The sequence below is a fragment of the Lepus europaeus genome, chromosome 19 (assembly GCF_033115175.1).
Source record: "Lepus europaeus isolate LE1 chromosome 19, mLepTim1.pri, whole genome shotgun sequence".
Taxonomy (NCBI): domain Eukaryota; kingdom Metazoa; phylum Chordata; class Mammalia; order Lagomorpha; family Leporidae; genus Lepus; species Lepus europaeus.
In genome coordinates, this window is record NC_084845.1 from 70,894,187 (window position 1) to 70,909,003 (window position 14,817).

Consider the following 14,817-nt stretch of genomic DNA (forward strand, 5'->3'; position numbering starts at 1 on the left):
AGGGGCCAGCATCATGACAGAGAGTAAAGCCTGCACCTGCAGCGCCGGCATCCCACGTGGGCGCAGGTTTGAGTCCAGGCTGCTCCACGTCTGACCCAGCTCCCTGCCATTGCACCTGGAAAAGCAGAGGAAGATGGCCCAACTGCTTGGGCCCCTGCACCCATGTGAGAGACACAGAAGAAGTTTCTGGCTTCAGCCTTGCACAGCCACAGCCACAGCCACTGGGGAGTGAACCAAAGGATGGAAGATCTCTCTCCCTCCCTCCTCCCCTCCCTCTCTCTGTAACTGTGCCTTTCAAATACATTTTTAAAACTCTTCAAAAAATAAAAGAGCTACAGCAAGTGGATCTAGGGGAACTGTGCTCTCGGCCTGCACAGGGGCTGCCTGTGGCCAAAAAGCCATCTCTGCTGTGCACTGGAGAAAGCCCACAGCAAACGCCAGGAAGAGCCTCACGCCCACTCCTGAACGCGCACTTTCAGCACTGCCCCTGGTACTAACGAAGGGGGCAAAAGCATCGGCTCTGGGTTTGAAACTCAGCTTATCTTAGGAACGCTACTGGGGCCGGCGTTGTGGCACAGTAGGTTAACCCCAGACCTGCGGCGCCGGCTCCCATGTGGGCGCCAGTTCGAGTCCCCGCTGCTCCTCTTCCGATCCAGCTCTCTGCAGTGGCCTGGGAAAGCAGAAGAAGATGGCCCAAGACCTTGGGCCCCTGCACCCATGTGGGAGACCAGGAGGCAGCACCTGGCTCCTGGCTTCGGATCGGCACAGCTCCGGCCGTTGCAGGCACTTGGGGAGTGAACCAAAGGATGGAAGACTTTTCTCTCTGTCTCTCCCTCTCACTGACTGTAACTCTACCTCTCAAATAAATAAAATTAAAAAAAAAAAAAAGTGCGTTACTTATCTGTGACTCAGTTCCCCTTCTATGAAATGGGGATTACTGTTAGAATTAAACAGGGACAGCCAGACCCTGGTCACTGGGTGCCGACAGAAGCCACAGTCAGAAGCCTGGCGAGGGAGGGACCCTGGTCACTGGGTGCCGACAGAAGCCACAGTCAGAAGCCTGGCGAGGGAGGGACCCTGGGTCACTGGGTGCCGACAGAAGCCACAGTCAGAAGCTTGGCGAGGGAGGGACCCTGGGTCACTGGGTGCCGACAGAAGCCACAGTCAGAAGCTTGGCGAGGGAGCAGCGGCTGTCTCTGAGGCGCTTCACGACTTACATCACGGTAAGCCTTCCAAGGAGGCAGAGGCCGAGCAGGCGCTGGCCACTGAGGAAACGCTGCGATGCCTGGACTTCCTGCACAGCCACGGCTGGCACCCAGCGCAACATGAAAAGGGTCGTCAAGAACCGGACCTGCACAGTCAAGTGAGCGTGCCTGCCGCTTCTGGACAAGATGGGCGAAGGCTGCAAGTGGTCCCCGAGGTGATGGCTCGGCAGAGGATGGCTGTCCTGTTACGAGCAGGGCTACGACAGCTCATCTGTCTCCCAGGGCACTCACCTCAGCCACACACAAGGAACTGGATAGGACCTACCACGCCCTGCAGAAAAGCCCCAGGGGAAGAACTGGGAGGGGCATGGGCCCCAGGCGACCCAGCAGTCAAAGAGCAGTCCCTGCCCTGCAGCTGGCGCCTGCACCTCAGACCACGTGGCTGGTCGTCAGGCCACCAAGAGACCCCTCCCAGAGGAGGGCTGCGTGCTGCAGGGAGGGTTCTGTCTGCAAACACAGCTGGCCTTGTGGCCTCCGTGTGGGGTTTTCTGAGCACTAGTGAGGTACAGCACCCGAAACCTGCGACAGGGGAAGCAGAGATGGGCGAGGGCGCCCTCACTGCCAGTCCCAGCGTCCTCACCGCTGGCCCGCGCAGCACTCACCTTTGCTGTGCTTCCCCAGCGGCCTCTTGGGCAGCGGCTCGTCAGTGGAATGTGCGGGCGTGTGCAGCGTGCTCTCCAGGCTGCTGCTGGCGCTGTGCACCGGGGTCTCAGTTCTTGGAGTGATCTGGGGGGACAGAGACATCATCATCTTTCCTTCTGTGCAGTTGCTAGGAATGAGCTCGTGCAGGCACTCTTGGCTCAGATCTGCCCACACACGTGCTCACTGGTCTCCGCACTTCCTGGGGCCAGCAACAATCCAGAAAGACCAGAACAGCCTGGTGCCTTGACCCCGCCGGGCGCCTCGGCTCAGGCCAGGCGCTCAGCAGCCCGCACAGGGACTCTGTGAGCCAAGCTGGCCTCTCCTGAGGCACAAGTGAAGTCTTACACTTCAAGTCCAGCAGCTGCCAACCACCGCACAGCAGGGTTTAATGCCATTCTCCCGTAACCCTTGACTACTCCATAAAACACCCCCAAACAACAGTACACAGAACATACAAGTGGGCCTATTTGGGGCACAGTTTGAAAAGCATATTCTTAAATCAGAATTCCACTTCTAGGAGTTCACCCCACAAAACACTCACACCCGAGAAGGGCAGGCACGTCTCACTACGGCAGCGTCGGTCACAGGGAAACATCTATCAGCAGAGGCCTGACTAGATTAACCACAGACGCACGTGCGGACTGTGATGTAGCAAGGGTGGGGCCGGCCCCCGCGGCCTCCGACACCAGCGGGAACTCTCACACACAGTATCAGAGCGCCTGCATTCAAGGCCGGGCTCTGGCTTCTGATTGCAGCTTCTTGCTAACGTGGACCCAGGAAAGCAGCGATGACGGCTCCAGGAGTGGCGCCCCTGCCACCCACGTCGAGACGTGGTTGAGTTCCCAGCGCCTGGCTTGTGCCTGACCCAGCCCCAGTCTCTGCAGGTTTTGAGAAATGAACTAGCGAATGGGGCTCTGTCTCACTACCTCTCGAGAGCAGGAAAAAAGAATCGAGGGCGGGTCTCCTGACAAAGTACAGACAGACGGGGGAAGCAGGAGTCCTGGCTGTGATTTAAACCAAGCGTGAGTGGGAAGGGGCCTGGAAAGACGGGCAGACCCTCCACGACCAGGATCTCCGCAGAGGGAGGCTTCCTGGGGCAGACGGAAGGGCTGCAATACTTTCTTTTCCCTCCTTTACAGCCACAACATACTTATTATTATAGGATTTAGAAAAGTAAAAACCCTAAGTGCTTCAGCCTCTTTACAGTCGCAATTTAGCATGCTTCGAACTTTCCAACAACGTTAGAGAAGGGCATGCGTTCTGAAGTTTATGGGAAGAAGCCTGGGTTTCCAGGCTGAAAAACACCGCCTGGCAGCGAGGGCAAACGCTCGGGCGAAGCACCGAGCCGCGGGGCCCTTGCTGATCCTGAGCAGCCGTCCCTCCATCTCTCCAGCCTGCAGGCTCACGACTTCCTTTCATTGCAGGACAGTAGCTGCAGGCACGGCTCACAGGGCCGCGTCTCAGGCGGGCATGAGAGGTGGAGGTGGCCGCTCCTGCGGGCTGACCCCGGCCTGCACAGGGACAGCTCACACTCACAGCCACAGCGGGTCTGCCCCACCCCCAGCTGGCTAAATCGGCCTGAGCAGAAGGCCATCCCAGGTGGCCCACAGACTGACAGGTCAATGGGAACTCGAGAGACGCGTCCTGAGGACAACCGCTCCCAGCAGGGCTGGTCCACCTGGGGTCTGCGTAACAGGAACTCAATCCTAGCTGAGCAGCACTCCTCCGGAGTCCTTTCTTCAGATACCTTCACCAAGATGTTATCTTCATTGAAATTAATAAGGTTAAATAAATTTTAACTTGAATAAAGTTACAACTGTAATTACCCATATTTATTTATAACAACTAAATTGGACAATTTTCTTTAGCTTTAACAGTTTCGTCATCCAAAGTATTCCTGAAGTGAACCTTAAAATTTATTTGAAAGGCAGAAAAGACAGACACACACACACACACACACACACACTCGGACCTTCCAGTCACTGCTTCACTCCCCAAAAGCCCACAACAGCCAGGACTAGGCCAGGCGTCTGGAACTCCATCCGGATCCCCCACATGAGTGACGGGGACTCAAGTGTGTGAGCCCCACCTGCTGCCTCGCAGCCGCTCAGCAGCAGGAAGCGGCCATCAGAAGCCAGGGCAGCACAAAGGCCAAGAGAGGCACACGTGCTGTCTATCTGAAGCTGCCCCACTGGGAGGTGTGTGGCTCACAGAAGTACCAGCTACTCTGGGAACAGCTCAGGAGGCTGACGTGTTCAACCACTCCTGTTTGGGCTGACTCATCAACTTCAGATGTCCACAGCTCCTTCAGCGTGTAACGCCTGAACTGGTCCTAGGAGGAGACAGGGAACTCTCTGGACCCACAGGCAGCCCGGCCTTGCTGCCAACAAAACACGCGTGACCCAGCAGCTCTCACACATGTGCCACCTGCCCAACCCGCATCTCCCCAAGCAGCCGCAAGGAATGGCAGCCTGCCTCTGGGCCTTCAGGAGAGCAGAGCGGTGCGAGGACACAGCTTGCCAGACAGGAGAGCTTCAGGGAAGGAAGGGGCTGCTCCGCCGGCCTGCACACAACCCCCAGGCCCCAGGCCCCAGGCCCCAGCGCAACCACAGTTTCCTGCAGGAAGCCCTTTCTCTCTCTCTCTCTCCAGTGATTCCACTCTGCCGCGGGCCAGGACCCCAAGTCCAGGTCTACACTGCACCATCACACCATCCTGAAAAGACAGGAGTCTTCTCTGTGGACGAGCAGGAAAAGCTCCAGGCCGCGGCTCCGTGTGCCACAGCCACCCAGCAAGCCCACGTCGCACCCGCCACATTCGTGGGAGAGAAGACTCTTCACAAGGGCCACTACTGGACACAACACTTGTCTTCTGTAGGTTCTCTCCTCACGTCTCCCAACAAGCCTCACCTTCACTCGCTCCTCTGTCACACTGAAAGCTGACTTCACTGCGTTCCCAGAAATACTGTTTGGAGTTATTTCTGGCCAAGTTCACTTGCCCCACGTGAGCCTCTCAGTCCCACTCCAACACGCTCTGACTCACCCTGAGCCGCAGAGCTCCCGGCCCTGCTCGCATGTGCTGGGAAGAGACTCGATGGGCCCCAAATGTCGCCTTCTCTCCGCGAGGACGGCAAGCAGGAGCTCCCTGCTCTTCACCCTCAGCCGGAGTCCCCGCGCTGGCCCTGCCACCTGACGACCCCAGCTTCACCTTCCTGCTCAGTCCCCAGCCCACCGGGCACAGCAGCCACTCCCTGCCACTCCCTCTGCCCAGAAAGCTCCCACCTCATTCACGGCCAGCGGCCTCAGGGTCCCCAGGGAGGCCTTCCCCGTGCTCAGGGGGGCAGGGCTTTGTGGGTCTCCTCTGCCCACGGTCACAGCTCCTGCACACAGAGCACCCTCAGGCAGAAGCAGGTACTTACTACGTATCTGGAAAACGCGTTAACTATGTTACCAAATTCTGATGAAATTCAGGATTCAATGAATTAAAAAGCCCCTCCGTCTCAAAGTAAAACATTCACAATCTAAATTACGTAGCAGGCAATCAGATCTCAGCACTGGCACAGCGTGGCCCTGAGATCCAACACTGAGACCGTTGCGGGTGGTGAAGGGCACATGCCATGCTTTGTCCTTCCAGCAGATCTGGATCAACGTTTGCTGCACACCTGAGGTACAGGCACCTAGATGCATCCTGGCTTCCACTGAGTCAGCCCTTCTAATGGACACGGCTGCTTAAATAGGGACCAGGCCACTGCTTCCAAACTTGAACGTATCAAACGCCTCTGGAGGCCTTCTTAGAACGCAGGTTCTGACTCACAAAGCCTGGGGTACACTGCATCTCTCACCAGCTCCCAGCTGCCACACGAGACCCCCCATCTCACCAGCTCCCAGCTCCCACACGAGACCCCCCATCTCACCAGCTCCCAGCTGCCACCTGAGACCCCCCATCTCACCAGCTCCCAGCTGCCACCTGAGACCCCCCATCTCACCAGCTCCCACACGAGACCCCCCATCTCACCAGCTCCCAGCTGCCACACGAGACCCCCCATCTCACCAGCTCCCAGCTGCCACACGAGACCCCCCATCTCACCAGCTCCCACACGAGACCCCCCATCTCACCAGCTCCCAGCTCCCACACGAGACCCCCCATCTCACCAGCTCCCAGCTGCCACCTGAGACCCCCCCCCATCTCACCAGCTCCCAGCTCCCACACGAGACCCCCCATCTCACCAGCTCCCAGCTGCCACACGAGACCCCCCATCTCACCAGCTCCCACACGAGACCCCCATCTCACCAGCTCCCAGCTCCCACACGAGACCCCCATCTCACCAGCTCCCACACGAGACCCCCATCTCACCAGCTCCCAGCTGCCACCTGAGACCCCCCATCTCACCAGCTCCCAGCTGCCACACGAGACCCCCCATCTCACCAGCTCCCAGCTGCCACACGAGACCCCCATCTCTCACCAGCTCCCAGCTCCCACACGAGACCCCCCATCTCACCAGCTCCCAGCTCCCACACGAGACCCCCCATCTCACCAGCTCCCAGCTCCCACACGAGATCCCCCATCTCACCAGCTCCCACACGAGACCCCCCATCTCTCACCAGCTCCCACACGAGACCCCCATCTCACCAGCTCCCACAGGAGACCCCCCATCTCACCAGCTCCCAGCACCCACACGAGACCCCCCATCTCTCACCAGCTCCCACACAAGACCCCCATCTCACCAGCTCCCACAGGAGACCCCCATCTCACCAGCTCCCAGCTGCCACCTGAGACCCCCCATCTCACCAGCTCCCAGCTGCCACACGAGACCCCCCATCTCACCAGCTCCCAGCTGCCACACGAGACCCCCATCTCTCACCAGCTCCCAGCTCCCACACGAGACCCCCCATCTCACCAGCTCCCAGCTCCCACACGAGACCCCCCATCTCACCAGCTCCCAGCTCCCACACGAGATCCCCCATCTCACCAGCTCCCACACGAGACCCCCCATCTCTCACCAGCTCCCACACGAGACCCCCATCTCACCAGCTCCCACAGGAGACCCCCCATCTCACCAGCTCCCAGCACCCACACGAGACCCCCCATCTCTCACCAGCTCCCACACAAGACCCCCATCTCACCAGCTCCCACAGGAGACCCCCCATCTCACCAGCTCCCAGGTGCCGCTGGCACTGAAAGAGTGTTTCAAGGCAAAGCAGCTCTCCATGACCGGAGGATTCAGAAGCTAACCAAGCTCCTTCTAGAAGGGAGGGGAAGCGGATCTGGGCACTGTGCAGAACAAAGACCCCTTCCAAGGGGAAGACACTGCCGTGGTCACACAGTGCACAAAGCACACCCTAAAGGGCGAGCCCCTCCACATCCTGCCTCTTGCTGTCAAGGCACCTGACCGGAAAAGCCCAACAAGTAAGTACCCAGGCTTTTTGCAGCCCAGAACCACAATTTTTGAAGGGCTTTAATTTCTTAAACCTATTTCATTAAAAACCATCCACGGACATCCCCATGGGATGCCAGCACGCAGCCGGACGGAAGCAGAGCCCGGAAACACAGTCACAGAGAAGCTGGCTGGGGCGGGGCATCCAAGGCCTCGCCCCCTCACAGCACCTGCGGTGCCAGCGAACCACTGACTCTTTAAGTACATTTGAAACGCATGAAATACACAGGATTGCAACCAGGCCCATCACACCACAGCCAGTTATCAAAGGACTGACACGTGCATTTGTCCAGCAATGCTTGGCGGGTCTAAGGCGATTTCAAGGCACTGGTGAGCAAGCATGGAGGGTATCTTGAGATACTTCACACAACCATGATTTAACGGTATCTGACTGTACTGATGACAAAGTCGCAGATTTTGTTAATGACTGTGGGTTTCCATCTGCTTTCAGGTGGCAGAAAATCCTAATTTCCAGTTAGAGGCCAGAAGATAGAAAGCTGCTCTGGCCCCCAGCCCCCGGCTCAGGGCCCCTGCTGGGGACAGGACGCTCACTCAGCCTCCCCCCAGAGCCAGAGAGGCCACAGCAGGAGTGACCTTGGACAGCAACCCCCCACCCAAGGTCCCACAACAACCGGCTGTGCAGAGTGCTGCAGGGCCCGTCCCCTGCCCCCTCGGCAGAACAAACGATGGACTGGCCCTTTTTTTTTTTTTTTTTTTAATTTTTAACAGGCAGAGTGGACAGTGAGAGAGAGACAGAGAGAAAGGTCTTCCTTTTGCCGTTGGTTCACCCTCCAATGGCCGCCGCGGTAGCGCACTGCGGCCGGCGCACCGCGCTGATCCAATGGCAGGAGCCAGGTGCTTATCCTGGTCTCCCATGGGGTGCAGGGCCCAAGGACTTGGGCCATCCTCCACTGCACTCCCTGGCCACAGCAGAGAGCTGGCCTGGAAGAGGGGCAACCGGGACAGAATCCGGCGCCCCGACCGGGACTAGAACCCGGTGTGCCAGTGCCGCAAGGCGGAGGATTAGCCTAGTGAGCTGCAGCGCCGGCCTGGACTGGCCCTTCTGAGCCCAGTGGACAGAGCCAGCTCCTCCCTCGCAGGGACACCAGCCCCACCACTGCCCTCCTTACTTCCTCCTCCACCCCAAATACTGAGCAGATTAACAAAAGCACGGCCACAAAATCCTTGTGGCCACTCTGAGTTCAGGTGTTTCAGGGGGAAGCAAAGGTGCGGTTTGTTTGATAGCTGCAAACAGGTCTCAGCAGGCTGCAGCCCCTGAGGGAATGCTGGGAACACTTCCAAGTTTCCACCCTTAGTTTACTCTGAAGCTCTTACTTCCCACTGTTCCCTAATTCCAGCGTCTCCAGCTGCACAGAGGGTGGCCACAGCACCAGCAGTGCTGGGCGACCAACTCGACCGTACCAGGCCACCTCTCATCTCCCACTTGCAACCGCACTGGGGTCGACACGCTCGGCGTATCCTCCCACCAGTGCACGCCGTGCTTAGCTCTGACTGGCACTGCAGGTTGTTGAAGGTGAACCCAGGGCTCACCACACCCGCCCTGCCCATGCGTGCAAGAGGGCAGGCGCGCATGTGCTTCCACACAGCAGGTACACGAGGCGTTCAAGAAGAACCTGGGAAAGCAAGTTACCTTCTCGAGAAACCAAAGCCTCGCCATGCTGTGCCTCCAACAAAGCAGGAGTCAGGATCAGGAGGGGACGCGGAAGCCACGCAACCACCTGGGGAACACTCCCTCACTTAGGACGGCACAGTTTCCAAATTCTACTCAGATTCACCCTCGTTCAAAGCGACCTTAGTATAAGGTCCACTTAGTATAAGCTTCCACTTCCTGGAAACAAGTGACGTTAATACACACGCAGGACTGGCTAAACGACGGATCCCTGAGCTGGAATACCAGCAACCGTCAGAGGGAGTCGGAGGCGGCAGAGAATGCAAAGATTCTAAGGTGAAAGTCTGCTGTTGTTCTGAGATCTGTGTGTCTGAAAGGTAGAGTTACAGAGAGGGAGCGACAAAGAGACAGACCTTCCATCCGCTGGTTCACTCCCCAGACGGCTATAATGACCAGCACTGGCCAGGAGTTCCACCTGGGTCTCCCACAAGTGGCAGGGGACTAAACACTTGGGCCATCTTTCGCTGCTTTTCCCAGGCTACTAGCAGGGAGCTGGAACAACGATCCACACAGAATGCCAGCATCCCAGGTGGCAGCTTTACACACTATGCCAAAACACCAGCCCCCAAGACAGAAGCTTCAAAAACCAGGAGCAGGGACTGGTGCTGTGGCGCAGCAGGTTAACGCCCTGGCCTGAAGCGCCAGCATCCCATATGGGCGCTGGTTCAAGACCCGGCTGCTCCATTTTCGATCCAGCTCTCTGCTATGGCCTGGGAAAGCAGTAGAAGATGGCCCAAGTCCTTGGGCTCCTGCACCCGTTTGGAAGACCTGCAAGAAACTCCTGGCTCCTGGCTCCTGGCTCCTGGCTTTGGATCGGCACAGCTCCGGCTGTTGTGGCCAATTGGGGAGTGAACCATCGGATGGAAGACCACTCTCTCTGATTCTCTCTGTGTAACTCTTTCAAATAAATAAATAAATTCTTAAAAAAAAAAATGGTGCAAGGGGCCAGCACTGTGGCAGAGTAGATTAAGCCGTTGCTTGCACTGAATCCTGGCTATTCCACTATCAATCTGGCTCCTGGCTTTGCAACCAACCTGGACCTGGAATTGCAACCATTCTGTAAAAGGAAGATGGATCTCTCCCTCTTTCAAATAAACACATCTTTTAAAACAAGCACAAGTTGAGCGCCCAAGATGCAAAGATATATTCTGCGAAGCCAGAGATTAAAATAATGGAAAATACTAGCATAACAACACTTTGTATAGATTCCTTATCATGTATCCATCACGTAGGTACATGCAATTGGAGTCAAGTTTAGGTACACAGATCAAATTGTCTCCACATTAAAAATAAGAAAAAGTCAGCTTCTAATGCTGACTCCAGGGCCCCCCGCCAGTGGGGCATGTAACCGGTGTCAACGTGCAGCACTGGGGCTTCACAGGCCGGGGCGCATGTGTGGCGTCCACGGGGGCTGATGCTGCCAGGAGACCGCCTGTCACCTGGCCTCGGGCTGCTCTGCTGTGACATGGAAATGACGGCACCTGTACCTTGGGGGTTTCTGTGAGGATTAACTAAAATGCACATGCACTAGTTCATCAACCGGAAAAACAGCAAGCACTCGATGAGATGGCAGGCGCTGTCACTGCTGCGGCACTCAGCGTCACCAGGATGGCTCACAACTCATTCAAGGGTCCTCAGAGACAAGTCCGGCAGCCACAGGCTCTGCTCAAGCCCAGACTTCCCAAGGGCAGGGCTGGCATCTGTGGGGTGTGCACCGGCGGCAGCAGGGACTGGGGAGACCTGCAGCAGCTGCCCGAGTGTGCGTGTCTGTCCAAAAGAGGCTGAGTTAAAAAGGGACTCTCCCATGGCAGCAGATCACCTGGTCTAAAACCAGCTCATGACAGCTTGAAAAACTATTTCATTATGTGAACTACAGTTAGACAGAACACTTTTATGAGTCCACGTTCTCACACTGTCACAAGGGGAGTGACCACGTCCTCAGCCGGCAGTGCAAACTGCAGAGCTGTCTGCACGCAACTAGGCAGGAACAGGCTTCCTCTACGTGTCCCTTTCCATCCATGGATCTCGCTGTCAAGAATCCGTCCTAAAGATCTAATCGGTCAATGATGCAGTCAAAGGTCTGTGTGCAAGGATATTCATGTTGGCTCTAAAAAGGCAACAATGGGGCCAGCACATTGTCACAGTGGGGAGAGCCGCTGCCTACAACATCTGTATCCCTTATGGGTCCGCTTCTGATCCAGCTCCCTGCTGACGTGCCTGGGAAAACAGTGGAAGATGGCCCACGTGCTTAGGTTCCTGCACCCACGTGACACGGCGATGGAGTTTCAGGTTCCTGGCTTTGGCCTGCCCCAGCTCCAGCCATCAGGGCCACTGGCAAACTGAACCAGCAGATGGAAGATCTATGTCTCCCACTCCACTAACTCTTCCTTTCAAGAAAATACATCTTTAAATGGAAAAGTTTCAGAAAACAAAAGGTGTGGGGACTGCTCACTTAGATGAGTTAAAAAAGAAAGAATATACATCAGCAAGTATTAAAAAAAGACAGGAGAATACACCAAATACTAACAGTATTGTCTCCATGCAGGTCTACCATCTACCTGCATTAGCTGGGCACTATTCAAAGAGCAGCTAACAGGCTAACAAGCCAGACACCTGCAGAGAGGGGGCGGAATGAGACGCAGAGGTCAGGGAAACCACAGCGGGGAGGACCCGCAGGAAGGGCCTTCCAGGTGCAGGGAGCAGAGTGTGCGATGCCCGGAGACTGGGCTGAGGCTCAGGGAGCCTGGAGGGGCAGGCAGAGGGCGGGGACCCTCAGGTACAAACACAAACTCTCAAGTACCTATCGCCCAAAGTCTAGCCAATGGAATAGTCCTTAGTTTTCAACTTTCTTCTAAGTAACCTGCCTCTAGACAGGACGGAATAACATCTGTTAAAATACTTTTAAGTCAATGTAAAAAAAAAAAAAAAGCAGAAAATGAAAAGTGATTTGCAAGCATTTTACTAAAATAGTCATTACATTTCTCTAAAAACCAAAACGAGAAAATGGACAGTTCGACAGTAAAGCTATTTGCTGACGCAGGGCAGATGAAAGCCAGCACTAACCAAAAACCATTCTCCACGTAAAAACACTGCTCTCAACACCCCTCGCCCCAGGGCTCTCCGGGGTCAAGGCAGAGCACAAGGCTGGCTCAGAGCTTCAACAAAGGCCCAGCCCTCCCAGATGCACACAGCACAGGAGGCTCGGAGCAGGAGGGCCTGGGTGGCCATGCCAGGAGCCCTGGGCCACGGGTGCCCCATAGACCACACTGTCCACATGGGCTCTGGGCAGGCCTCAGCACACAGCACCTGCACCAGGGCACCAGAGCTGAACCTGCAGAGGCAAGTCGTGTGTGGGCCGACCCATCTCCAGAGTGCAGCCCTGCTGCCATGAGACCCCAGAGTGGGGCGGAGCTGCTGCTCGTGTGTACCCGCAGCACACGTTTCTCACCATCTCCTTCTGGCGGGGGGCTAGCATGCAGTGGTAACACCGGCAGACAAGAACATGCACGCTGTCTGCTGTGGATCACAGATGTTGAAGGGAAAACTGTGGAACTACAGCACTCACAGCTCACCTGTACACAGTGTACCTCCCTACAGCACACACACTCACCTGTACACACAGTGCACCTCCCTACAGCACACACACTCACCTGTACACACAGTGGACCTTCCGACAGCACACACACTCACTTGTACACAGTGCACGTCCCTACAGCACACACACTCACCTGTACACACAGTGCACCTCCCTACAGCACACACACTCACCTGTACACACAGTGGACCTTCCGACAGCACACACACTCACCTGTACACACAGTGCACCTCCCTACAGCACACACACTCACCTGTACACACAGTGCACCTCCCTACAGAACACACACTCACCTGTACACACAGTGGACCTCCCTACAGCACACACACTCACCTGCACACACAGTGCACCTCCCTACAGCACACACTGCTCACCTGTACACACAGTGTACCTCCCTACAGCACACACACTCACCTGTACACACAGTGGACCTCCCTACAGCACTCACAGCTCACCTGTACACACAGTGCACCTCCCTACAGCACACACAGCTCATCTGTACACAGTGCACCTCCCTACAGCACTCACAGCTCACCTGTACACAGTGCACCTCCCTACAGCACTCACAGCTCACCTGTACACGGTGCACCTCCCTACAGCACACACACTCACCTGTACACAGTGCACCTCCCTACAGCACACACACTCACCTGTACACAGTGCACCTCCCTACAGCACTCACAGCTCACCTGTACACAGTGCACCTCCATACAGCACACACAGCTCACCTGTACACAGTGCACCTCCATACAGCACACACACTCACCTGTACACAGTGCACCTCCCTACAGCACTCACAGCTCACCTGTACACAGTGCACCTCCCTACAGCACACACACTCACCTGTACACAGTGCACCTCCCTACAGCACACACAGCTCACCTGTACACACAGTGGACCTCCCTACAGCACACACACTCACCTGTACACACAGTGCACCTCCATACAGCACACACACTCACCTGTACACAGTGCACCTCCCTACAGCACACACACTCACCTGTACACACAGTGGACCTTCCTACAGCACACACACTCACCTGTACACAGTGCACCTCCCTACAGCACACACAGCTCACCTGTACACAGTGCACCTCCCTACAGCACACACACTCACCTGTACACAGTGCACCTCCCACAGCACACACACTCACCTGTACACAGTGCACCTCCCTACAGCACACACACTCACCTGTACACACAGTGTACCTCCCTACAGCACACACACTCACCTGTACACAGTGCACCTCCCTACAGCACACACACTCACCTGTACACACAGTGCACCTCCCTACAGCACACACACTCACCTGTAACACAGTGCACCTCCCTACAGCACTCACAGCTCACCTGTACACAGTGCACCTCCCTACAGCACACACTGCTCACCTGTACACACAGTGCACCTCCCTACAGCACACACTGCTCAGCTGTACACACAGTGCACCTCCCTACAGCACACACTGCTCACCTGTACACAGTGCACCTCCCTACAGCACACACACTCACCTGTACACAGTGCACCTCCCTACAGCACACACAGCTCACCTGTACACACAGTGGACCTCCCTACAGCACACACAGCTCACCTGTACACAGTGCACCTCCCTACAGCACACACACTCACCTGTACACAGTGCACCTCCCTACAGCACACACACTCACTTGTACACAGTGTACCTCCCTACAGCACACACACTCACCTGTACACAGTGTACCTCCCTACAGCACACACACTCACCTGTACACAGTGCACCTCCCTACAGCACACACTCACCTGTACACAGTGCACCTCCCTACAGCACACACACTCACCTGTACACAGTGCACCTCCATACAGCACACACACTCACCTGTACTCAGTGTACCTCCCTACAGCACACACAGCTCACCTGTACACAGTGCACCTCCCTACAGCACACACACTCACCTGTACACAGTGCACCTCCCTACAGCACACACACTCACCTGTACACAGTGCACCTCCCTACAGCACACACACTCACCTGTACACACAGTGCACCTCCCTACAGCACACACACTCACCTGTACACAGTGCACCTCCCTACAGCACACACACTCACCTGTACACAGTGCACCTCCATACAGCACACACAGCTCACCTGTACACAGTGCACCTCCCTACAGCACACACACTCACCTGTACACAGTGCACCTCCCTACAGCACACAC

The 14,817-nt window shown here is 56.3% G+C and overlaps 1 protein-coding gene across 1 annotated transcript in view; it reads right to left on the reverse strand.

Moving 5' to 3' along the window:
• ZCCHC14 (zinc finger CCHC-type containing 14) overlaps positions 1-14,817 on the reverse strand; it is a 64,757-nt gene that overhangs the window by 30,155 nt on the left and 19,785 nt on the right. The window contains exon 2 of the mRNA XM_062178000.1: positions 1,868-1,991. Coding sequence (XP_062033984.1) covers positions 1,868-1,991 — 124 coding nt within the window. The remainder of the gene's footprint in view (positions 1-1,867; positions 1,992-14,817) is intronic.